This window comes from Mustela lutreola, chromosome 12 (assembly GCF_030435805.1).
Source record: "Mustela lutreola isolate mMusLut2 chromosome 12, mMusLut2.pri, whole genome shotgun sequence".
Classification (NCBI taxonomy): Eukaryota; Metazoa; Chordata; class Mammalia; order Carnivora; family Mustelidae; genus Mustela; species Mustela lutreola.
The window spans coordinates 30,538,380-30,564,488 of record NC_081301.1 but is presented as its reverse complement, the minus strand read 5'-3'; the positions used below and the strand labels follow the sequence as shown (position 1 = coordinate 30,564,488).

Genomic DNA, 26,109 nt, shown 5'->3' with positions numbered 1-26,109 from the left:
AGACGATTGAATGGTATAAGCTGTTAAAGGCTTTGGGAGCAGGTCCACCAGATGGGCCAGTTCTTGTCTGTGCCCTTCAGAAGTTACTTAAATGTTTAAGCCTCATTTTCTCATTTCTAAAATGGTAATAATAATACCTACCACCTAAAATTGTTGCTAAAACTAAGTGAGATAATATATGCAAAGTGCTTAGCACAATATCTGGTCTTCCGTATACATTTAATAAATAGCAGTTAATGTTAGGAGGTTGTAAGTGTTGTTTGGTTAGGGATTCTATTTTGCTAACCCTGTCTTCCCAGTGTCTAGGGTGGGGCCTGGCCCATTAGCTACTTAGTAACTATTTTTTGAATGCCATGTAATGATGATCAGTTTTTCCTTATTCTCCAGACTAGAGATGTTTTTTAAATGCCAGAGAATCTCTTTTCTGCACTCTTGTACCTCCTAAAAAGCAAGTAGATCTTTTTCTTTGTCTCAGCATTTACAAAGTCTGCAAGAATCAGGCCATAACATCACGTGTGCTTTGATTAGTAGGTGGATGTGTTTGGGTAGCAGGAAGCAGGCAGGGATGAACAGCCGTTAGCCACAGTCCTATTGTTAGGTTAGAATTTTCTAGCATTATCCCACCATTAATTTGTTTGTTTAATTATTACTTACTTTGTAGCCAATTCTTCCTGGCCCTTGGATCTCAAATTCAGGTATGACAGGGACCCAGGGATCTTGGCTTCCAAAAAACCCACCATTTGGTAGAAGAGACTAATAATAAAGCAGTTAAAATATAATATGAAAAATTCTGCCATACATAGATAGATATACACGAGATGATTTCGGACTTCGGACAAGGAATTTCAGCCCGAGGAGAGCGAGCAACATGGTGAGAAGAGGGGAGGTCTTACACAGGAACATTTGTGCCACCCCAGGAGCTTGCCCTTTATTTGAAAGGTAGTAAGAAGGCACTTATGGATTTTGGTTAAGGAAGTTGTGATCAGATCTGAAAGCTATTCTGGTGGTTTTGTGGAAAATGGATCAGGAGACTGAATGTCAGTAAGGAGTGAGAACCTGAACTAAGGAAAGGAGTTAGAGTTTCACTGAGTTTGGCAGATGAATTGCAGAGAGAAGATACGGTGATTCAACCCCTAGGTTTTGGTGACCGGTTGGGTTTGTGGGGGAGCTGATGGAGGGTCGTGGGAAGGAGGAGTCAGGAGTGTCCTCGGGGTTTCTGGCTGAGGCAGAATTGAGTGGAGAAAGGGAATGGGAAGAGGGAAGAGCTTTAGGGGGAAATGATGTTCAGTGTAGTATGCTTGGTCTCGAATGCCTGTGGGGGATCCACTTACAGGTGTCTAGTAGGCTGCGGGATATATATTGGTTTGAGAATTTAAGTGACAGATGCGGGTTAGAGGCATACGTGCGGGATTCTACCCTAGCATATACCTCGCAGCTCCTACCCAGCCTAGCTTCCATGCCTCTAGGCCTCCAGTTTATTCATCATGGCACCTGTGTCCCTCGCTCCTTGCATGTCTTCATCCCCTCCTTATTCTTCTTAAACTCCGTGGCTGGTCATGGTAGTTCCTCTCTTGCTTTATCATACTCACTTGACAAAACTCTAATCCTGATTCGTGCCTTCCTGCCTGCTGTATACACATACAGCTGAACTGCCTACATGGCAGGTGTTGAAAAGCACACCACCTGGTTAAGGCGTCTCCCTGACATTTATACTCAAAGCAGGGCCTATAGGCTGCCAAGTTGGCCTTCTGACCTACAGTCCATTCATTCTCCTTCTGTCCTAGATGACAGCTTTCTACGGTCACCCTTCTCTTCAGATTGTCAGTACCCCCCTCATCCTTAGCTGACCATCTTGTTTCTGAGTTCACTGAGAACACTGAAGCAATATGAAGAGAACTCAGACTTTTTACTCTCACTTCCCAGAAATACTCCCCTCTTTTCTGTGTTCCATATATTTTTATTTATATAATATGTAATTTATATGTATTTATATTTATATACTTTTTTATATGTATAATTATAAATTTATTTATATTTTCATTTCTTCTGTCTTGGGGAAAAAACCCTCACTGTCCTACCAGCGACCATCCCATTTCTTTTCTTTGTAGAACTTAAAAGAGTTGCCTACACTCTGTCTCCACCTCCTTAATTTCCATCTCTCTTGAATCCACCCGAGTAAGCTTTTCAACAACCAGTAGCATTTGATATGGTTGATTGCTCCCTCCTGTGTGATATGCATTCATCACTTGGCTCTAGGGATTGCATTCTCTCTCTGTTTTCTGCTGTCTCGCTGGCCATTCTTTTGCATCTTCTTGGCTTGTTCCCGTTTGCTCCCTGACCTCTCTCAGTGTTGGAATGCACCAAGGTCTAGTTCTGGTCCTCCTCGTTAGTGATGCCATCCAGCCTTAAAGCTTTGCATGACATAGGCTGATGATTCCTACTTTACGTAAGTCCCAGACCTCTCTCCTCAACTTGAGACTCATAGATTCATAGACTCATAGATTCTCCCTCCTTGATGTTTTTGCATGGATGTCTTGACTCATCAATTTCAGCAGGACCTAAGATGATCTCCTGATCTGCCTTCCCTCCCCTAAACCTGCTCTACCTGCAACCTTCTTCATCTCTGTTAATGTCAACTCCCCCTTTTCCTTTGCTTAAATAAAACACCTCTGATACATCTTTGACTTCTCTCTCTCTCATATACTCTATACCCCGTGAGTTGAGAAATTCTATTATCTCTATTTAGAATATATCCAGAATTTGAGTTCTTCTCACGATTGCCACTGCTATTCCTAGTCTGGGTCACCATTTTTTTCTCCCGGGCATTACTGCCACAGCCTCCCGGATTGTATCCTACAGCTCATTCTCAACACAGCAGCTGGATGGAGACTTTTTTTTTTTTTTTTTTTTTTTTTTTTTTTTTGGATGGAGACTTTTCAAATGAAAGTCAGTTCATGTCATATCTCTGCTGAAAACTTCCTAATGGCTCCTTCGTGTCACCAAGTGCAGAAGCTCTATACGTCTTGGCCCCTTCATCTCTCCATCTTGGTCCCCTTCTTCCCTTCAGCTTGCTGCTCCATGCCGGCCACACTTGCTATTCTTTTTCTTTTCTTTCTTTCTTTTTTTTTTTTTTTAATATTTAATTTATTTATTTGAGGAAGAGAGCGAGCATGAACAGGGTGGGATTTTGGGGAGGGAGGGGCAAGGGCAGGCAGAGGACGAGGGAGAAGCAGACTCTCCACTGAGCAGGGAGCCCAACGTGGGGCTCGATCCTAGGACCCTGGGATCATGACCTGAGCCAAAGGCAGATGCTTCAAGTGTGGGGGCACCCCCACACTTGCTATTCCTGGACACGCCATGTCTTGTGCTTCCTCCTTAGGGTCTTTGCACAGACTCTTCCTTTATCTGCTGTGTTCTGTGTTCTCCTTCCTGTTGTCCACATGGCAGGCTTCCTCAACTCTTTCATGTCTTCGCTCACATTTCACCTTCTTAACGAAGACTACCCTGTCCATCTTGTTTAAAATTGCAACCTTCCCTTCTTGGCCTATAACTGGCACTCATCATTTCCCTTTACTAACTCTCCTGTCTCTCTTTGTGTAGTTCCATCAACCTCTAAGAATACCATTTAATTTACTTATCAGTGTTTATAGACCCTCCCTCCCCCAATTAGAGGTTAACCAGATCAGGAGTCTTCATTCGTTTTACTCACTGATGTATCCCAAATACCCACTACAGTACTTGGCATGTGTCAGAAGCTCAGTAAATGGGTGAGTGGATGAATCAGCCCATGAGGCATGGTAGTGAGTGAGATGACTAGGGACAGTGTGTGGCATGAAAGAGTAGAGGCTGTAGAGGACCAAATGCCTGGATCTGTCTTTAATCAGTAAGGGAAGAAGTAGTAATAACCTAGAAGTCATTACTTCAGGTATTTGGAGAAAAATCAGTTGCAGAAAATAATATCCGAAGAGGATTGCCTGAATAATATATGGCTTATACATTCTTTCTGATATTCTGATTTTAATCTTTGGATTAAGCTAAACTGTCAGAGAACTTCATATCCAGGACACTGTTACAGCTCCCCATGGAGCTGTTTTTATTTTATTGAGCTTTGACTTTTTACCATTAGCCTACCACAAAAGGCATTATTTTAAAAATCCTGTAAGATTTCATTACATTTTTGAATTTATTACAGCTATATTATTGAGGTTGATGTTCTCTGTATCAGAAAGTTCCCTCTTTAAATCAGGACCAATGAGACAAAGTCCCCTTGAATCTACTAATGAGAGTCACTATGGTTGTTTTGAACAACTGGTTTGATTTTATTTTGTGGAGATTGTGTTTTATGTTAATAATTTTTCCACTTTCTTGTTTTCATTTTCTTTTTCATTCTTTTTTAAAGATTTTATTTATTTATATGAGAGAGTGTGTGTGTGTGTGTGTGTGTATATGTGAGCAGGGGGAGAGACAGAGGGAGAGGAAGAAGCAGATTTCCTTCTGAGTAGGGAAGTCGACACGATCCTCGATCCTAGGACTTCAGGGTCAGGACGTGAACAGAAGGCAGATGCTTAACTGACAGAGCCACCCAGGTGCCCCTTTTCTTCTTCTTCTTCTTCTTCTTTTTTTTAAACCAGTGGTTTTTAGTATTTAGTATTTTTTTCAGTTTTGCAGTCACCACAGTCAGTTTTAGAACATTTCATCACCTCCAGAAGAAACTGTGTGTCCTGTAACTATTACTCCCAAATCTCCCTGTTCCCCTCAGTTTTAGACAATTACTAATCTATTTTGTCTCTATCGATCTGCCTGTACGTGGTCTTCTGTGTCTTCTTTCACCTAACATTATGTTTTCAAGGTTTATCCATGTTGTAGTGTGTCCGTGCTTTATTCCTTAAGACCATGTTTTATGATCTGCTTACCAATTGATGAATATTTGGGTTGTTTCCACTTTTTGGCTATTAATGAACAATGTTGCCCTGTATCATTGTTTGCAAGTTTTTGTGTGGACTTGTGTTGCTTTCAGTTGGGGAAGTGTCTCGGAACGGAATTGTTGGGCCAAATGGTAACTCTGGGTTTAACTTTTGAGGACTGCCAGACTGTTCTCAAAAGTGCATTGGCCATTTTTCATTCCCTACACTATCTTTGCCAACAGATATTATCTGACTTTTTGATTTTAGCCATTCTGGTGGGTATTGAGTGGTATCTTATTATGGTTTTGATTTGCGTTTCCATGATGACTTACGATGTTGCTATCTTTTCATGGGCTTATTTGCCATTTGTATATCTTGTTTGGAAAAAAAAATGTCTATTCAGATCATTGTAATGATTTGCCCATTTTGTAATTTTTTCTTCTTTTTATTAATGAGTTTGTAATAGTTACTAATTTAATGTATTCTAGATACAAGTCTCTAGCCAGATAAATAATTTGCAAAAATGTTCTCCTGGTTATCTTTTCAGTTTCTTAATAGTGTCCTTAAACACAAAAGATTTTAATTTTTATTTAGTCCAGTTAAACTGTTTTGTTGCTTGTGCTTTTGGTATCCTATCTAAGAAATCACTGCCTAATCCAGGTCATGAGGATTTATTTCTTTTTTCCCTAAGAGTTTTATAGTTATAGCTCTTATATTTAGGTCTATGATCCATTTTGAATTATTTTTTAGTGTATGTTGTGAAGAAAAGGCCCAGCTTCATTCTTTCACATGTGGATGTCCAGTTGTCCCTGCTTTTCTTGACGAGATTATTTTTTCTCCTTGAGTGGTCTTCACACTTTTGTTAAAAGTCAGTTGACCGGGGGTGCCTGGGTGGCTCAGTCGTTAAGCATCTGCCTTTGGCTCAGGTCATGATCCCAGGGTCCTGGGATCGAGCCCCGCATCAGGCTCCCTGCTCAGTGGGGAGCCTGCTTCTCTGCTTCTCCCTCGCCCTCTGCTGCTCTGCCTGCTTGTACTCTCTCACTTTCTCTGTCAAATAAAAAAATAAAATCTTAAAAAAAAAAAAAATCAGTTGACCATAGATGTATGGGTATATTTCTGGGATCTCAATTACATTCCGTGGTCTGTAAATCTATCTTACTACTTTTTCTTTCTTTCTTTTTTTTTTTTGTCCACTAGTAAACTTAGAACTTAATGTGAAACTTTCTGGCAACTGTATATGAACCTCAGGCATGGGGATTAGAGGACTCACATCACCCCTGGCTTCTTATTTTCCTACTCCCAGGTTTCTTTATGTGTGCTCTATTAAAAAAAAATTTTTTTTTTTTTAAATGAAGTGTGGTATGTAAATAACTACGCTACCCTTGCATTTCAGAGGTTTTATTAATCAGGTCTGACTGAAGGCTGGCTAATTTATACATTACACTTCTGTCAGCTAAAACATGTGAAATTTCTGTTAAATATCTTAAATGTTTCCCCCTGTCAAATTATTATCATCAGCTGATGTTGTTGCCTTTTTATTTACTTTTACTTGGAATTCAGATAATTTCTAAGATTAGCACCTACTTGGTTCTGTTTCTGTCACTAATAATCTATTTTTCTTTCCCCTTACATCTTAAATGATTATATTTAATGTATATTTAATGCATGCTGAAAGTGTGTTGAATATAATTTGGTGCTATGTTCAGAGAACTGTAAATGTTTATACCTATTTATTCAGCCATCCCATTTCCAAGTACCTAGCCTAAGGAATAACACTAAATATAGAAATATACACACTCAACAAATGTTTGCCATACCTCATTCATGATTGTGAAAAATGGAAGATGACTGACGTGTCTTAGAGTGAGGAATAGAGGTTAGCTGTATTATAGCTACTGAATGTACTGTTAAGTACTATTTTTTAAATGAAGATAATAAAGACCATTCAGTGACTTTAAAATTAATGTGCTGTAATGATGGATAAAAGAAGCACTGTGAAATAGACAGATTGAATAGAGTTTAAAGAAATACGCAAATGGCAGTGGTTTTTCAGGATAAATTTATCATTCTTTTATTTGTTTTTAATTTTAAAACCTAGGATTATTGAAATTTGCAATTCTCATAGGAATCTTTCTCCCCTCCCCCCCTTTCAGATGTGAATCTGGTTACACTGGACAGCACTGTGAAAAGACGGACTTTAGTATTCTCTATGTTGTGCCAAGTAGGCAAAAGCTCACTCATGTTCTTATTGCAGCCATTATTGGAGCTGTACAGATTGCCATTATAGTAGCGATTGTCATGTGCATAACAAGGTAGGTAATGACCTAAGAAATACCAACCTTTAATTAGAAGTGGGTAGCTGTTAAATTAAAGAAGAAGCTTGAAGCACACTCAAAATGATAGGCGCTTTAGGTCCTCCAGTCTATTAGGAAGAAAATTCTAGGGTCAGTTGTCTAAGGTTTCTATGTAGGGCTAACCACTCCTTATCTTGCTTCTTTAGAATATGTGCAAGAACTCATTCTCAGGGTTCCGGGTATAGCTGGGCTGTAGGCAGAGGGAGAATGAGAAGATTCAGTAGCATAGAGGAATTTAGGGATCTTAGAGCTGTACTCAGGGATGACGATGGTAGTAGCAGAAGGACCACGCCAAGATTTTTAAAGCTCTGGGGAACCAGGAGGTGTTTTTTTTATGCCCTAAGAATATACTTTTATCTGTAGTAAATGTAGTAAGAAAGGATGAAGCCAGAGATTAAAGAAAACCGTTTTTGTTATTATGTCTTAACATTACTTCATTTTCTGAAATACAGTCATAAGTCATCTGTAAAATTCTCCATCATAATTAAAACCATTGGCATTTATCATAACAGAACTCCAAATTAAAAGATGTATTTGGATACAGTAGGCATAAAATGGGTGTTTTCCAAACTGAGTGGACATGTGTAAGTCAAAAATGAATTGGGCCCCAGAAAAGTCCAACTAAAGCCCGTTCATATTGTCTTTCTGCTTCCCAGTGTCATGTCTTTTCATCTTGCTTGGCTCTTCCTACCTCCTTTACAGTTTGGTTCAGAAGTCATATAAACACTATCTCTGTACTTTTCTGCATTATTTTGGGCGAGGATCGGAGCATATCAAGTACCCAGATATTGGCAGGCCATAATGAGTTTATGGCTCTTCAGTACCCTCAGCCATCTGGAGCTGAAACGATAAATCTAGAAATTATACAAAAAGGTGTTCTCTGAGTAACAGGTACTTTTCTTAAAATTTAGGTGCTGAAGTCAGTGGGCTCTATTCCACAGAACAGATGATCTGCCTTTAGACAAGACTACTGGGTATAAAATGGCAGTAGATTAAAATAGGCACGTAATGATAAAAAAAAAAAATGACAGCAGAAAGGGCAAATAGAAGAAACCTGTGTAACATCAGGGCTGCCTGTGGCCATTTAATATAGGCTTAGATTAGGTCATTTGCCTGTGGTCATCCAGCTAGTAATGGAAGTACCTGGATTTGGATTCATTGCTGCTTGATTTCCAGACCATTTCTTTTTCCACTGAACCATGCAGAGGAGGGTCCATTTTGAGTCACTCTCAGGAAATATATTTGCCAAGTATGACCACTGCATGGGAGCAAGGTTCAGACTTGATTTTTGAACAGAGTTGGGGGGACGACTTGTTATGAATCATTTTTTCAGAGCATTGATCTGAGTGTCATCTGCAAAATTTCCCTGGAGGAGGGAAGATGTGAGGCCAGGAGAGCCATATAGGACACTATTTGAGGAAAGCAGGAATGGAGTAATAAATTATATGGAGGGTGAAAGAAAGAAATAAGATATAGATGAGGGAAGCTTTTGAGGCCTGTTGATAGTATCATCTTTAAGAAGATCAAAGGAGGTTCTGAGTCAGCAGGAAACAACTTTGAGCCAACCCCTTCCATTATAGAGAAGTCAGGAAATTGGAGGGCCTGGATGGGGAAAGAACCTTACTCAAGATCACGGAGATAGTTAAGCCCTTTTACCAATCCTAATTCAGCCTTTTATCCTGCTCTTTGCTTCTGTTCTCCATGTGCTATAATCTTATAAATTCTATTTCTAATAAGTTAAAATGACCTGACAGAATGTCTTAAAGTCTGTGCCTTCTAGCTGATATCCCAGTCCCATTTGCTGCCTTCCCAGACACTTTCAACATCACAGTGTTTTTGCAACCTTGTTACACTGTCTTCACTGCCCACTGTCTCCGCGACTGAAGGGTCATCTCACTGAATTTATCATGTATCTTTCCTTGAGGCCTGTCTTCTTATTGTGGTATTTCCCCCCCTCAAGTGTTTTGCTTCATGAATTTAAAATATTATAATTATATACTTGGACTTAGCTCCACTGAATTTTTAAGGAGTTCCTCTCCCACACAGTCCATTATGGGACAGCTGTTCACTTACCCTGTGGTGGCTGTTACATGAGAGGAATCTCCCTTTAAAAGGATATTCCCACTGACTCACTTATGAAGACTGCATGAGTAAAACTTTCTTCTTTTACGCTTGGAATCTTCTTTCATATTTTTAGACTCTTAGAATGATAAAATAGCAGGGACCTCAAACATTCTCCTAGCCAAATCCCTTTATTTCATAGATGACAAAACCATGGCCCCAGGGAGTTGAAGTCTTCCAACATCATGGTGAGTTGGTGACAGTTAAAGAGGTTTGCTTGGCCTCTCCACCATGGAATGGAAAGGATTCCATCACTGTCTCCCTCAAAGTGTTTTTAGGAGGATTAGTGAGATAGAATTTATGAAATATAGTATATGAAATGGAAGTGTTACCATCAAGACTTAAGGCAAAGCAGTGCTCTTTGAAACTGAATTAAAAACGTGGAACTTCTGGAGTATTCCTTGTCACATGACTTTCTTGCCATTAGATTATAAATTCCTAGCTGGCAGAGAGATATGGGAGGTTGGTCCCAACTTTTAATATTTCACATATAGGAAAAGGGTGTTGCACAGCTAGTTTTTTAGCAGAGTCCAAGCTTCACATTACCGGGATTCATCCCAGTGCGTTCGTTCCACATTGTGTGCCACAGCACTTGGTGCAGTGTACAAGCTTGCATGTTTGCATTCCAGTGGGCAGGCCCAAGAGCAGGTGCCACACAGTGAGGCTTAGACCACCATGGAGAAGCAGGTATGGTAAACTGAGAGGAGCGTCAAGGACTGTCCTTGTCCCCAGTATAACAGTTCTTTATCAGGTTCTGTGATTTGCCCAAGCAGGCTGTGGAACAACTTCTTTTGAGTCATTGTCTAAAATCACTAAGCATTTCCTGTTTGTGCATGCATACTTTTCCCTAATTACTCCTTCATCCAGGCTGTTCTTGTCACTTTGGGGGTATCCCAGTGCTCCACAGAAGTCCATAGGCCAGGATCCTTTCTTTTGTTCAAGGTTTATGTGTTATCAGTCACTGGGGCTAGGGAGTTGCCAAGTCAGAAGAAGGGTGGGGATTCCTCTCAGGGACACATACGCAGCAGTGGAGACCCAGGAGTGAGCTTTGCTTGTCCTCTACCTAACCCTCTCCCCTCTCAGCTGTGTAGGGAAGACAGCAGGGACAGGTTGGTTCTCAGCCTGTCTTGCATCAAACAGAATCCTTTTTTCCCAGTATGGCTTTGTGTGTGAAACGTGTATTACTTTGGAAACATTTGAAATACCTTAAACAAAATGATCTTTTTTTTTTTTTAACTCAACAGAAAATGCCCTAAAAACAACAGAGGACGGCGACAGAAGCAAAACCTAGGTCATTTTACTTCAGATACGTCATCCAGAATGGTTTAAACTGATGACTTTTATATGTACACTAACCATGTGATGTACATTTATTATGTCTTTTTTTAAAGAATGGAAATATTTATTTCAGAGGCCTTATTTTTGGACATTTTTAGTGTAGTACTGTTGGCTTGTATTTAGAATATTCAGCTACAACAGTTTTGGACTGTTTAGTAGTCTTTGTTTTATGTTTTTAAATACAGAAATTGAGTTCACAAATTTATACCACATGATAATTCTAAGACTTGTTCTTTACCCATGGAATGTAATATTTTTGCAAAGATGGACCACTTCACAAATGGTTATAAAGTCATACCCACTTATTCCACAATGACCACAACAAATGACCAAGCATGAACTAAAGGTAAAGATGTTTACAGATTACTTTTCTTACAAAAAAAAAGACAAAGAATCTAGAAGACACTGTGTTTAAATAGACATTTAAATGTTTTTGAGATTTAGTAACTGATTTTTTAGACACTGCCTATCGCATGAACTGTAAAGTTGTGTGTGTTAGATGTAAAATATTTATAAGCGGTATGGATTGGAATTTGATTATTCCTCTCTTTGAAAAAAAATAATTCTGATAATTTGGAAAAGTATCTGGTAGCAACGATGGAACGAATCACTGGAAAGTAGATTTAGATACTGTGAAAAGTGTCTGTTTAACAAACAGATTGGAATAAAGCCTCCTCTATCAGTTAAACTACTTTAAAACACGTTCATTTTTAAGAAAATATTTGTTTTAACATGAATAAACAAATTGTATCTGTGTTTGTGAATAAAATGCAAAAATGATTGTTAATGATTGGTGCTCTTAAGGTGAGCTTAAAAATTATCTAAGACCTCTATCCAAATTTGTCCTGTAGTAATAGCTATATTAATAGATTGTTGGTGTTTAAAGATCTGAAGTGTGAGTAGAATGTATTCAGCTGTTTAACATGTAGTTTAGGTATATGCATGTAGAATTTAAGAATATGTTCAAAATTAAATATTAATTTTAATATTTTGTTTGGAAAAGCATGTTATAATATAATGTTTTCACTATATGGCCTCTGTTTTGGTGTGTTTATTTACCACATTCTTGTTACTGATAAATCAGTACATTTAGTATGTGAAGTAAGTAGAAAGAGTTCAGTTCAAAATTCCCCTTTGCTTTTACAAATACTGTTTGAAATTATCTAAAGGCAGAAGCTTCCCCCAATATGCAGCATTTGCTTTTTTGGTCATTTGGCTTTTAGGCTTAATATTAGTAACATGGCAGCTTTGGGAACTTTTTTTTTTTTTTTTTTTAATGCTTTCCTCTTGTCTGCACACAGACTTATTTGAGTCCATTAGTCAGTCACCAAGCATGTTTGGAACAGTACCCAGTGCTCTGCAAGGGTTCATGTTGCAGAACAGTCATGTGTGGGTATTTGTAGTTATAAATACTTGACCAGTCTCCAGGGGTGGGGTTTCCAACCCTTTAAACAACCCTGTTGCCTGTTATCGAGCTAACTTTTTACTCTTAGTGCCAGAACTGATTGTGGTGGGACATCTTTCACTGAGAAATAACTAAAATGGAACATAATGGGTCGTCTTCAAATGCTGATAAAATCCACCAGAATCGCCTCTCGAGTGTCACAGAAGATGAAGACCAAGACGCTGCTCTCACCATTGTGACCGTGCTGGACAAAGTAGCCACCATCGTGGACAGTGTGCAGGCAAGCCAGAAGAGACTAGAGGAGAGACACAGAGAGATGGAAAATGCCATAAAGTCCGTCCAGATTGACCTGCTGAAGCTGTCACAGTCCCACAGCAATACAGGCTATGTCATTAACAAATTGTTTGAGAAAACTCGAAAAGTCAGTGCTCACATTAAAGACGTGAAGGCCCGGGTGGAGAGGCAACAAGTTCACGTGAAAAAAGTTGAATCCAAGCAAGAGGAAATAATGAAGAAAAATAAATTCCGTGTGGTAATATTCCAGGTAAGCTTGGCACCTTCGTTTGGCTTGATTACTGCAAAATGTTAACATCCTTGAATTGCCAACCAGTCATATGAGAAGTTTCCAGCACCCCATCCTAACTGTTGTCTATATTCATGGAGTGGAGCTCTGTCTCAGGGAGAATCCCAGGATAAAGCCATGTCTGTGTTGACTAATGTGCTATGCTATCAGTACTTGGAGTTTCTCAACCATTTTGTGTAACAGGAACTGTGGATCATAGCTGAGGCTATTTCTTGCCTTTGAAACTTAATATTGGGAAGGCTCTTTGAGCATATTAGCCATATCAGCACGATGCCCTTTTGGAGACTGAGAATGTTGGTTTTAGAAGAGATCTAAGAGGACTCGGGTTTAAAACACCTCTTTGTTGTATAAAAAAAAGAAACTGAGGAACTGTAGTCCCACAATGTGGTTTTCCCCTTTATTACAGAGAGCCTAAAAAGCCCTAAACAGTAAAATGTAAACTTTTAGGAATATTATTTTTCTTTTGGAATTTTTACATGTGATAATATGTAGATTACAATGATAATAAGAAAAACTCAACAAATAATCAGGCCATTGTTTTTATGGTTGTTACAGTTTTACAGATATTGGAGTCATATAAGTAATAGCTTCTCTTTGATTACAAAGTCTTTTGATTCCACTTTTTTGATGTAGTTTAGTGTGACATTGTGCATTGTGCTATGTTAGCATATTACGCTGCATTTGGCATTCATAGTTTTTGAAGTAGGAACACATCCATGGCAAAATGCATAGTATCTGAATATATTTTAAAACTCTTACGAATCAAAAGGAAAAAGTTGAACTCTCCTCCTGTGAAAGAAAAATGGGAAAGTCATTATCAGACTCTTCACAAAAGATAAAAGATCAGAATTCCACTTATGTCTGTTTAAGTATTTTCAGGTTTTAAAACATATACTCAGAGTTCTAAGGGTTAAAAAAGCCACGCACTTTCATATTCTGGTGGAAGTAGTAACTGAGTATTAACTAGAACAACATTTCCGGGGGGAAGTTTTGGTATACACACACACAAACACACAGTGTTACCACAGTGTATTTTTAAAACGGATGGATATCCCTGTGCAGAGGAAAAAATTTTCAAAGAGTAAAAACGAAGTAAGAACACAGTTGGACTATGTAGGCAGATACTTGTAAGACATGAGGGATGTTGGCCACAAATCCCCACAGCATTGTCTACACGTTAGGTTTCCGTCATGCTCTGTTGATGATGAAGTTACATAGGAATGGCAGAGTAGTATTTGGGATCTGTTTGTGGGTTTTTGTTTTTGTTTTTTAATTAACGTGTAATGTATTATTTGCTTCAGGGGTACAGGTCTGTGAATCATCAGTTTTACACAATTTACAACACTCACCATAACACATAACCTCTCTAATGTCCATCACTCAGCTACCCCACTCCTCCTCCCCCACCCCCCAGCAGCCCTCAGTTTGTTTCCTGAGATTAAGAGTCTCTTATGGTTTGTCTCCCTCTCTGATTTCATCTTGTTTCATTTTTCCCTCCCTTCCCCTATATGGAATCGGTTTTTAAGAACCTGTTTTATTTAAGAAAAAGAAGCCAGTGCCGTTGTTAGTATATGTAGTTAGTATATGTAATGGGGATTAGATTTGATATTAGAGAATGTAGGATCCATTCTTCAGTTCACCTCCCAAGGGCATTAGCAGGAATGGGTTATGTTGTACCCTTCACTTGCAAGGGGCATGCCAGGAAACATTCTTGGTATCTACCATTTCTCCTGAGAACATTTGTGCAAAGAGCAGACCAGGTACCAATCAAGATCTACAAAGGCTTGAGGAAAGAAGTTTCTTAGAAGTTCAAATTTATTCTTGTCTATTGACACAGTTTTTATTATTTTTTTTAATAGTTAAGATTATTTTCTATATTCACCTCTTTATTCCCTGAAACTTGCTATTTTTCTCTTTGAGTTTCTATAATTAGTTGAACAAGTAGATAGTATGGAGAAGCTACCGAGAGGCGCTAATTTAAGTCAGATCTCGTCCCTTGTAAGATACAGTGCTGTGAAGGTTCTATGAAATTAGGTTGCTCAGAGGAAGCCGGAGTTTGTCAGTAAGCAGCCGCTTTTATAGAGCTTGTAGAGAAAAGACAAAGGCAAATAACAATGGATTTGATGATTCATTAGCTGTTAGAACTCTATACAGTATGCACATGGTTGTACTTAGTTAAAATTAGTTCTTATACTTCATTCTCATAGATGATATGTATAAGTGGTTATACTGAGATCACCTGTCCTACTAAAATTAACTTGAAGCTGGAGTAATTCAGCTGTCGTATACTTCCATTTCCATTTGGGTTTTTCCCCAAAAGGTTTTCCCTGGATACATCTTTTGGGGACAGTCTTTATGGGCCTTTTATCTCCCACAGGAACTTTCGCCTAATCCTGGACATGGGTGTTAAAAAAATTATCTGCTTTTTTTCATACAGTTATGATTTCTCTTTGAACATACTATCACCTTGATGACCTTCCCATGCAGGCCGCAGTCATACCATCTCTTCTAGCAATTTTGCTTACAAACCACATACCTGTGGTTACCAAATGAGATGTTCGGCCATTCCCTAATGATGGGCCCTGGACTTCTGTATTCAAAAATTCCCCTAGCTAGGTTACTTTGGTACTCAGTCAAAGCTACTTTACCCTAACCATAGTACTCGCTTTGTTTTACAAAAGTCGTTTTACCTGGACTTTTACATAAAAGATATAAAGGGGTGCATGGGTGGCTCAGTTGATTCAGTGTCTGCCTTTGGCTCAGGTCATGATCTTGGGGTCCTGGGATCAAGCCCCAGGTCGGGCTCCCTGCTCAGCCAGTAATCTGCTTCCCGCTTCTCCCTCCCTCCCTCCCTCCCTCTTCACTTGTGCTCTCTCTCTGTCAAATAAATAAAATCCTAAAAAGAAGAGATAGAATATTTGGAAATCAACTGTAACTCAACCCCATAATCTTCGATTATTATTACAGTATATTCATCATTAATTCATGGTATCTCTGACTCAGTAGGAATTGCAACAAATAGATCCATGTCACAAGTACTTTCTCTGACTACTTTTGTTTTGTTTTTAAGGGTGACGTTATATAATCAGTGCAATTCAAAAGAATGGAATATGATTCCTGAGTTAAGCTATGTTTGATTCCTTCATAGCAAGATCGTGAGGGTTTTCCCCCTACCAAGCAATAATTATTTTTTGGCTCCTTCCTATTCTAATTATATTTTCTCAGGCCATACCAACCCACTTGTTGTTGCTGAAGCTACTCCCTATAGCAGGTGTCAGGAAAGGAGAGGAATAATTTTGCTGCTTCTCACTGATTCATCAGAGAGTTATGAGACGCCCACCTGTCTTTTCTTCTTTTTTAAGCTGCTAGACTCTCCAATCCTGTAGCCAAAGAATTTAATTTTAAGCAAGTATCCAAAGCAGTAAGGTTCCAAGGACCTTCTTGACTGTCAGGCTGATGGGTTTTGGAATAAGCCTATTTCTTATATATTATTATTATTATTATTTTGATTGAGTAGATTTAATCTGAATCTCAAATAGGAGCATAGTTTCTTTTAGAAATTTTAACTCCTGGGTTCCCTTAAATCTCATGATCCTTAAAGTTTGCCTGTTTAGTTTTATAAATAATCCCCCAGTATTTGGGTTTCTTTAGCAGCTGTGTTTCTGGGCTGGTTCTCAAGGGTCCCCAGTGTCTGCCATGTTCCCAAATAAAATTCTCATCCTTATCCGTTGGCATATCTGACATAGTTGGTCCCTCCCTCTCTTCTTGAAACTTTTTATCCTTTGCCTTCAGGGGTGCTGCTTTTTTGGATTTTCTCCTGCCTCACCGGCTGATATGTCTCCTTTCTGGTTCTTTCTCATCTCTTCTTTTTTATCTACACGTTGGAAATCCATTTATCTGTCCAAATACCAAAATCCAGAAATTTCTAAAGAAGTTTTCATAATGTACTGGGTAGCAAGACCTAGGATTGACCTGAACTCATTTGGTGGCAAAACTGATCAGAAATAGCACAAGTCTGTTCATACTCTTTATTCCACCTTAGAGTGAATATTCACATTCATATCCCAGAATTGTTTCTTCCGAAGGTCTGATGGGGAATGTAATGTAATATGTTGTTTTCCCCAAATCTGAAATATTCTGGAAATGTACCTTGGCCCCGAGAAGTTTGGGTAGCATTGAGTGTTGACCCATTCACTCAGTCTCTTAGGAGTCTCTTTCATCTCGTTTCATGATTGTTAGTTCTTGACATTAATGATTCCTAGATTTATATCTCTAGTCCAGACCTCTTTCCTGAGTTCCAGGCTTGCAAGCGCAGCTGCCTACCTGACATCTCAGATCCCAACCTTACCCTCCAGTGTCTTTTCCTGCTTTCTTCCCTATGTCAGTTAATGGGAGATCTATCCTTCTGCTGCTCAGGCCATGTACTCGAAAATCGTCCTTGGTGCTGACACTCCACATCCAAATCTAGCAGTAAGTCCTGTTAGCGCCTACCTTCTCAGGAGATCCAGAGTAAGGCTGCTCCCCACGGCCTCTGCCAGCGTCCTTATGCATCTCTCACCTGACTTACCTCATTGGTCTCCCAACTGCCCTCCTTGCTTCTTATCTCACCTGCTAGGACCTGTTTTCAACAGAGCCATCCTTTCATAGCATGGGTCAAATCATGTCACTATTCTCAAAACTTTTAAGAGGGCTTCCTCTCAGGCATGTCAGTTTAGTGAAAAGAATTTTCATGATAAAAATGTGGAAGGGGTGCCTGGGTGGCTCGGTCAGTTCAGCGTCTGCCTTCAGCACAGGTCATGATCCCAGGGTTCTGGGATCGAGCCCCGCATTGGGCTCCCTGCTCTTCGGGAAGTCTGTTTCTCCTTCTTCCCTTACCCCCGCTCATGCACGCTCGCTCTCTCTCCTTCTCAAATAAATAAAATCCTTAAAATTAAAGGGCTTCGTATCAAACTCAGAATAAGAGCCATGGTCTTTATTATTGGAGACAGAACTCTACATGAGCTGGCCTTCCCACTACCTCTCTTTCCTCCTCTTATTGCCCCTTGATCTCTCTGCTCCCACCATACTACTGCCTTCCTTGCCATTTTGGTTTTCCTCCCAGATGTGTGCATTACCTTCCGGTGTAGGCTAGGATGTCATCTTATCAGTGAGGACTTTCTAATCATCTTACTTACCACTGTATAGTCCCCTTCCCTACTTTATTTTTCACTTTAGCATTTATCACCATCCAACAGATTACATATTTAACTTGTTTATATCTCTCTCTACAGGAATATAAGCTCTTTTACTCTGTTTTCTTCCTAGGAGGTTCTCAGTTCCTAGAACATTGACTGGTGCATGGTAGGTGCTTAGAAACTGTTAAAGGTGTATGCCCTATTTGATTGAACAGCTATTTATTGAGTATAACTACTATGTACAGGGCTCTCTGATACTGGGTGTAAAACACAGGACACATTTCTGCTTTCATCAAACCTATTATTTAGTTGAAGGCCTCAGTAGACAAATGAGTGGAGTTCCAGTTCAATTCAAACAGTGATTAAGTTTTGTAAGTAGAGGTGTGTACATGTCATTCTGGTATAAACTGAAAAAAGAATTAGCTTCTTGAGGGGAAATTGGGGACATTTGAATTGATTCTTGAAGATTTTGTTGACAGAGCTGAAAAGGGATGAAAGGCATTAAAATAAGCAAAAAAAAAAAAGTAATAAAAGTATACAAAGGCATGGAGAGATGAAAACACTCTGTTTGAGGAGCAGAAAGTGGTTGTATGTTGCTGGACTGGAAAGTAGGTTTAGCTCAAACCGAAGAGCCTTCTAATCATATTAAAGAACTGAATTCTGTCCTGTGAGTATTGATGAGTTCCCAGAAGTTTTGAAGTAGAGAAAGGATGTGATCAGAGCTGTGCTTTAGAAAATTTTCCCAGGAAATACTTAGGTTATGCTTTGGAGGTAGACGTATTATTGTATAAGTTCAGGCTTGAGATGACAGAGACCTGAATTAAGACATTGGTAGAGACAAGGAGGAAAGAGGAGGGGGCAGGGGTTATTAAGCAGTGTTATTAACGGTGCTTGGTGACCTGTTGGATATGGGATGAGAAGGAGAGGAAATAAATACTTGGGTTGAAATTCCGAGATTTCTATTTGGGTCATACCTAGAGGGGGTGTTGGTGCTGGGAGACCCAGGAAAAGAAGTAGGTATGGAGAAGATGCTGTGTAGACCTTAATTTTTGGATGTTAAGCTTTATAGATTTTATTTATTTATTTATTTATTTATTTATTTATTTATTTAAGTAAGCTTCATGTCTGGCATGGAGCCTGTGTGGGGCTTGAACTCAGGACCCTGAGCTCAGATCTTGAGGGGCCCCTGAATGGTTTGGTTGGTTAAGCATCTACCTTTGGCTCAGGTCATGATCCTGGAGTCCTGGGATTGAGCCCTGAATCTGGCTGCCTGCTCAGCAGTGAGATTGCTTCTTCCTGTCCCTCTGCCCCTACCCCTGCTTGTGCTTTCTAGTTCTCTCTCTCTCTTTTGCTCTCTCAAATAAATAAATAAATAACATATTAAAAAAAAAAAAAGATCTGAGCTGAAATCAAGAGACAGACGCGTACCCGGCCCCAGGGGCCCCTGGTATGTTAATGTTAAGTTTGACGTGTGTCTATTACATCCAGGTAACATCTCTCTGTCATTTAGAATTGTTTGTCATCTTAGGAGAGGGGAGAGGTGAAGATAAAATATTTGTGCGGGTGCTTACCATTGGTTCGGCAAGCAGAGGAGTGGATCAGATTGCTCCAGCTGAGCTGGGGAGACGAAGCCACAAGAGACAAGGAGAGAGAAACCCTGAGAAAAGCCAACAGTTAAGGAGCAGGCAGAGGGTGCACAGCCCGTGGAGAAGATGGACATGCCGTGGCCAGAAGGTGAAAGAACTGATACCTAACGTGCTTTCTTTTTCTCTCGTCCAGGAGGAGATTCGCTGTCCGACATCCCTGTCTATTGTTAAAGACAGAAGCCTGACTGAGAATCAAGAGACCGAAGAGGATGTCTTTGACCCTCCGATAGATCTGTCTTCAGATGAAGAATATTATGTTGAAGAAAGCAGATCTGCCAGGCTTAGAAAGTCAGGCAAGGAGCGTATTGATAATATAAAAAAGGCATTTTCCAAAGAAAACATGCAGAAGACACGGCAGAATTTTGACAAGAAAGTGAACAGAATTAGAACTAGAATAGTGACCCCGGAGAGGAGAGAAAGGCTAAGGCAGTCGGGGGAAAGGTTAAGGCAGTCGGGAGAGAGGCTGAAACAGTCAGGGGAAAGGTTTAAGAAATCCATTTCTAACGCAGCTCCCTCAAGGGAGGCTTTTAAGATGCGTAGCCTTCGGAAAGCTAAAGACCGAACTGTGGCGGAAGACGCAGAGGAGGTCAGGGAGATGGGTGTGGACATCATTGCCAGAAGCGAGTCTCTGGGCCCCATCAGTGAGCTCTACACTGATGAGCTCAGTGAAACAGACCGCGAGGAGGCCAGGGCAGCGTATCCTCCCAGAGAAGGAGAGGCGATGTCAACCCCTGAGCCTTTGAAAGTTACTTTTAAACCCCAAGTGAAGGTAGAGGACGATGAATCTCTTTTGCTAGATTTAAAGCAATAATCATAAAGAGCAACTAAACATAAATATACATCTCTTCAATCACAAGGTTCTAGTTTAAATAGTATAGTCATTGACATTGATGACATAGTATAGTCATTTACATTTGTTCATAGGAAAACATGAATGATACGGCTGACTTCATTTCTGATGTTTAAAATCTTAAAGATAACACAAGTATTCTATACATTTCCTTATAACTTCCTTGGGAATTCCTTTTTCTTCCCTGGGCTTATACGATTCTATCAACTTTCTCTTTTAAGTCATTCTCATGGCAGCTGTGGATTTTTAAGTTCTTTTCTCTTGCCCAGGAGGAAAGTAGTTTCTTAGTGAGGGCAGTTAGGCGTTTGGTGTCTAAAACATATGAAGGAGAAAGTTGTAGCCATCATTTGCAAGTAAATTCTCAGTTTTGGTCTAGATGGGTGTTGTGGCCAAGCTCAAAAGGGAATAACCCGTGTGGGGATTATATCATCCACATGTTCAAATAGATTCATTAGTCAATTAGTAGTCACACCTCTTTTTGATGCTTTTGCATAAAAACTCTGAAGTGCTGGACTCGAGTGTTTTGTTCTGGCATTGTAGTTTTGCTTATACCACGCCATTTAGCAAGTCACCTGCTAATAAACTCATCAGTAAAATGGAGAGGGTTCGTCTCTCCAGTCTCAGAGGACTGTTGTGACGATCAAAGGAAATGTTACACATTCTGGGGGGAACAGGGAGCACCTCCAGAGAAAACAAACCCCACTTGTTCCTCAGGAACAGAATTGAAATAATTATACCTTCTGAAAAATACTTAAGCACCAAGCATTGAGGACCTAAGTTGGACAGAAGCCAAAGTTGGTCTTCAAAAGACTTTTCATAGAATAGGAATGAAATAAATGTTTGGATGACATCTTTTTTGTTGAAGACTAAAATCCAACCTTCGGTAGGGTCTTAAAATGTTTCCTGGAAACTCCTTTTCTAATATTCTTTTGATTTAGAGCTACAGAAGACTAGAGCAATCTTTGAACTGCATGAAGCATAAAATGATGACTGTGTGTCTTCAAGAGGACTTTCTAAAGTCTGTCCTGATGGCAGTGGGTTTCGGAAATGACCTCATGTTTCTGTTTTCCAGAGTGAACCCCTCAGGGCCTGTCTGTCTTAAACAGGGACCATAGGAATTCATTGTAGCTGGTTTGGGAGGAAGCCAGATTCCACTTAACCATTAGCTTTAGATCTAGCCAATCTGGAAGTAGATATTATTGCTAAGGAGAGAAATGGTCCTACTGGTTCTGCACTTCTGGTATGTTTAAATCTTCTGGTTTTATAATGGGGAAGAGATGATGGAATTGTTGAATTTGAAGAGTTTAGACAGGCAGCTTTCAGATCAATTTGGGTTGCTCCTAAAGTAGTTAAAAATGATAACAAATATACACAGATACAGAGTCAGACACACACAAATCAGCTTTCAAGTATTTGACTCGGTTACCCAGATATTTGGGTTTGGGAGTTTGATTCAACATCATTTCCTCTTCACTCTGCATGAATACATAAAATCATGAATTGTGCATCTCAATCATCTTTTTATATTGAACACTAAAGTGTTTACAACATTCTTTGAAAAGAACAATTTTAAAAATGTAGTTTAGAAAGAGCTTGGATGCCTCGTCACGTATTTCCTGAAAGCCATAATAAATTTGAATTTTAAAAAGTTTGATGTTGGTATCCTATTTGTAAATATTTTTACTAATAATGGATGCAGATAACATGGCATGAATTTGATATAGTAACCCTTCTCATAATAGATATGTTTCTAAGTTAAGAAGAATATAAGAAGTTTATAAGCCTTTTCTTTTTTCTGGCCCTATTCAGAATAAATATCAATTGGGCTAAAATATAACTGCAAACATAACTCTCAAGGAATTTTTGTAAAATTTTTCCTTACTGACTTATTATACACCAGACTTGATGTTATGGAGTATTTCCATTGAGATACATTTGAATTTTGATGTGGAAAGCATTATAACCTGGTCAGTGTTTTATCCTGGTAGACTTTGTACAATCCCAGAAACACAGTTGGATGTTAGCAGAGTTTCACTGAAACCTTATACTTCTTTCTCTGTACTAGGATTTTCCGCTCCATATTGCTTCTGTCTCTTGACATTTTCCACTCTATTTAGGGCATTTCTCAATTCCACATTCATAATTGTTTCTCTCTTCACCCCGTTTTCTTGATGTAAAGAATGTCTATTCATTGTAGGCTGTACAATCCTACATCGCCATTTTATGCAAAGAACATTCTCGTCAATGTTCCCTAGTTCAGAAGTTCAGACAACACAGATTTTCTGTTTTTTTTTTTTTTACTCTTCTGTGTTTTTGAAGTCATACATGTTAGATTCTAAACACTTTATTCAATAAAAACATGAGCGGGATTTAGCTTTTTTCCTTTTATGGGGCAAAATCGTGCAACATCCAGAAGACATCAACGGCAAGGACCGTTGGTGGTGTGGCTTTGTCTCCTACGCATGGCAGGTCTGGGGGCTTTCCTCGGAGAGTGTACGCTGGCCTGGTTCTGGCTCGTTCATTAAAAAACAGGCCAAGAGTGAAACAGCGATGAGAGGAGCATGAAAATCTAGCTTGCTGGGAATGTGTTGGGGTATGTGTGTGTGGTCTCCTTTCAACAAGTTTTCATAAATTTAAAAATACAAACTGAAATACAGTATTTTCATTTTGACTTCATTCTTTGCCCTTTATCCACATTGAAGTGTTTGGTTTAGAACAAAGCCTGAAGTTCATTGTAACTCTATCAGGTAAAGAGCATGGGTTCTATTACATAAAATATTTCACAGAAGCATTGTTCGTTCTACAATTCCATTCCAGGCCCAAATTACTGAGCCCCACCCCCCACCCCGCTCCGCCCCGAGACATGTTTTCTATAGCTTCTTTTATTGAACCCTACTAAAAAAATGACAGTTTACATTCCCAAGATAAATTGTTCTGGCATATTGGAGTCAAGACTATGAGAAATAATGACTATGGTCTCATCTTCAATTCTGTTTGAATATTGGGCACCCTGTTGGGTCTGTAGTAAATGAAAAATGAAGAAGTCTTAGGGCTGAATTTTGTGTATTATTCTGGTGACCCACTACTTCTGAGTTACGTGATGTGTGAGGATTTATAACTGTCCTTACCAGATCCGAATTCTTGAGTGTATTTCATAGGTAAATAGGAGACCTGTGATAAGTACCTCTTCACTGTGATTTGCTTAGGACATCCAAGGATCCTGGAGAGGTCGGGGTGGAGTGGTAGAATATACTCAGGCTTTGAATTTACTTTGCACATCTTCCTAACACCAGCTGTGCTTGTCCAGCTCCTCCCTTCCCCCAACTGCTCTGCCTCCTGATGCCTTTGCACCTGTCATTTTTCTCCCTTTCATTCTGGGAGAGGACGTTCAAGTTCTGTGGTAATGTCAATTTTCCTCATTTTGGCATTCTTTGGTCACCCCCCCCCCGACCCAGGAAGGGTATGATTAATTACTCCATATATATTCATTATATATAGCACCTTTATATGCCAGCTTTTATGTGAGGCACTGAGGATTCAGAGATGAATAGAACAGTCTGTGTCTCCCCTCCCTTGCACTTTCTCAACCCTTATCTTGGGCTTACAGTTTTCTGGGAGACCGTCAAGCAAAAATTCAGCAACGTGACTTGTGGTGTGTGTAAGATGATGGAACTGTAAAAATGGAAGGGGCTTTGTATAGAATTCTGATCATACATCAGTCATATAGCACTTACATTGTCTTCCAGTTTATTTGTTTAACTGCTTTCTAGACTATGCTTCTCAAGGGCAGGAACTGTATTTTATTCCTCTTTGGGTCACCAGCACTTGGGGGAGCCTCCCACGTGTTAGCTATCATTAAATACCATGAAGGACATGGTTCCTGCATGTAAGTTCTTCTTCCCCTGGTGGAGGAGTTAGGTAACCTACTGTTGTGATAGGAGCCTCAGATTTAAGGAAGGATGATGGGACCACAGAGGAAGAGCATCTAACAAGTGGGCTAGGGGCTGCCAGGCAAAGCTAGAGAAAATGATGCTTCACTTGCTATTTGAAGATTAACGAAGAGTCAACTAAATAACAGAATTAAAGACAAGATTTAGCTATGGAGGTTGTGTGAAGGTGTTTTGGGTTTTAGTCAAAGGCTATAGAGGAGCCATTGATGGGTTTTAAGCCATGGAGTGCCATGATTTATGTTTACAAAAGGATCTCTTATTACCATACCAGATGCAGAGAGACCAATTACTAGGGCCCTTGTGTTTTCCTAGGTGAGAGTAGTACTTGCCCTATAACATTAGCAGAAGTGTGGATGGGATAAACTTGGGGTGTGGGTTGTGATGGGGAGAAAATGATAACTGGAACTTGGGCAAGTGGCTGTGTCATTCATTGGGATAGGAAATATAATATTCTGTCCAGGGATTTTTAAAAAAAGATTTTATTTATTTGACACACACACACACAGATCACAAGTAGACAGGGAAACAGGCGGGGGGGGGGTGCAAGCTCCCTGCTGAGCAGAGAGCCTGATGTGGGACTCGATCCCAGGACCCTGAGACCATGCATGACCTGACCTGAAGGCAGAGGCTTAACCCTCTGGGCCACCCACACGCCCCCTGTCTAGGGATTTTAAGACCATATTCTCCTGAGGCTCTTCTTACTCTCTGCTCTGATAACCTTGGTTCCTGGTCTGTTGGCGTGGCCTGATACCAAGCCATGCCTATACTCCATAAGTTTCCACACTAGAGATTTGCCTAATCTTGCCATCATGATTCTCACCAATGTTTGAAGCAAAGCCTGATTTGAAGTGGTCCTTTCCTGGCTCTAGCAAGTGTGTTCTATCTACCCGGACTCCAGAGTCCTTGAGAAGCAGTACTGTCTTTTAGGTTTAAATTACTGTGAGAACTTCTTCCATTTCTATCTTTGCCCAAGGCCAGATTTCTACTTGCTCATTGTATGGTCCAAAGAAAAACTCCTGACACTTAGAATGGAGGTGTTTTGTTTCTTTCTTTCTTTCTTTTTTTTTTTCTAATATCCGTTGTTTGGCCCCTGAAGATTCCAGTTAGAGCTGTGATTGACAGTACAGTGTCAAAGCAGCTGACATTGTAGTAAAAGCTGCTATAACCTGGTACACTGACCAAGACCAATTACCTAGGTTTATGTAGTTAACTCCTATCAGCTGCCACGGTTCAATCTCATTGTGGGTACTGTGGTTGCAAATCTAATTCCCTGGTGTCTGTTGTGTTAGATCTGAGTCATGGCATCATAAATGTATTAGGGGTTTGAAGATGGGGTCTGAGGCAACCCATTTTATTTTCTCCGAAGTTCTGGCTGATAGAAGAGTTCATATGAGGATTGTCAGCAAAATGGAGACCAAGGTGTCATTATTACTGACTGGGAAAAAGTCCAGTAAATCTCTCAAAAGTAGAGCATCTGGTAAATTCTGTTGGACAATGTGTCTTGGACCTAAGACAGGAGATTTCTCTGCCTGCCTGCTCTAAGGTGGCAGTAGGGAGAGCAGCAAGGTTTGTGGAGTGGAAGCAGAGTTCATTTTAATGGCTAGTAGTGAAGCCCACAGGCCTGTCTCATGCTCACCCAGAGGGAGCTGCGGGATAGAAGACCTCCCCTCAGGTGAGCAGGTAGCAAGGAGATGAGAGGTGGAGAGACCAGGACTCCAGGACTGGAAAACCCACCACACCAGAACCTAAAGTCCAATTTGAAGCCACAGCCTGGTTTCTGCTAT

At 39.9% G+C, this 26,109-nt stretch overlaps 2 protein-coding genes across 3 annotated transcripts in view; both read left to right on the top strand.

Moving 5' to 3' along the window:
• The window catches only part of TMEFF1 (transmembrane protein with EGF like and two follistatin like domains 1), an 85,694-nt gene extending 73,946 nt beyond the window's left edge, over positions 1 to 11,748 (top strand). For both annotated transcript variants that reach the window (XM_059141406.1, XM_059141407.1), the window contains exons 9-10: positions 7,058 to 7,216; positions 10,624 to 11,748. In XM_059141406.1, coding sequence (XP_058997389.1) covers positions 7,058 to 7,216; positions 10,624 to 10,708 — 244 coding nt within the window. In that variant the 3' untranslated portion in view covers positions 10,709 to 11,748. The remainder of the gene's footprint in view (positions 1 to 7,057; positions 7,217 to 10,623) is intronic.
• Positions 10,933 to 24,151, top strand: CAVIN4 (caveolae associated protein 4). The gene is made up of 3 exons (XM_059141408.1): positions 10,933 to 11,063; positions 12,211 to 12,666; positions 19,659 to 24,151. The coding sequence occupies exons 2-3, from the start codon at positions 12,259 to 12,261 to the stop codon at positions 20,334 to 20,336; spliced, it is 1,086 nt and encodes a 361-aa protein (XP_058997391.1). The 5' UTR covers positions 10,933 to 11,063; positions 12,211 to 12,258; the 3' UTR covers positions 20,337 to 24,151.
• Positions 24,152 to 26,109: the final 1,958 nt, after the last annotated feature.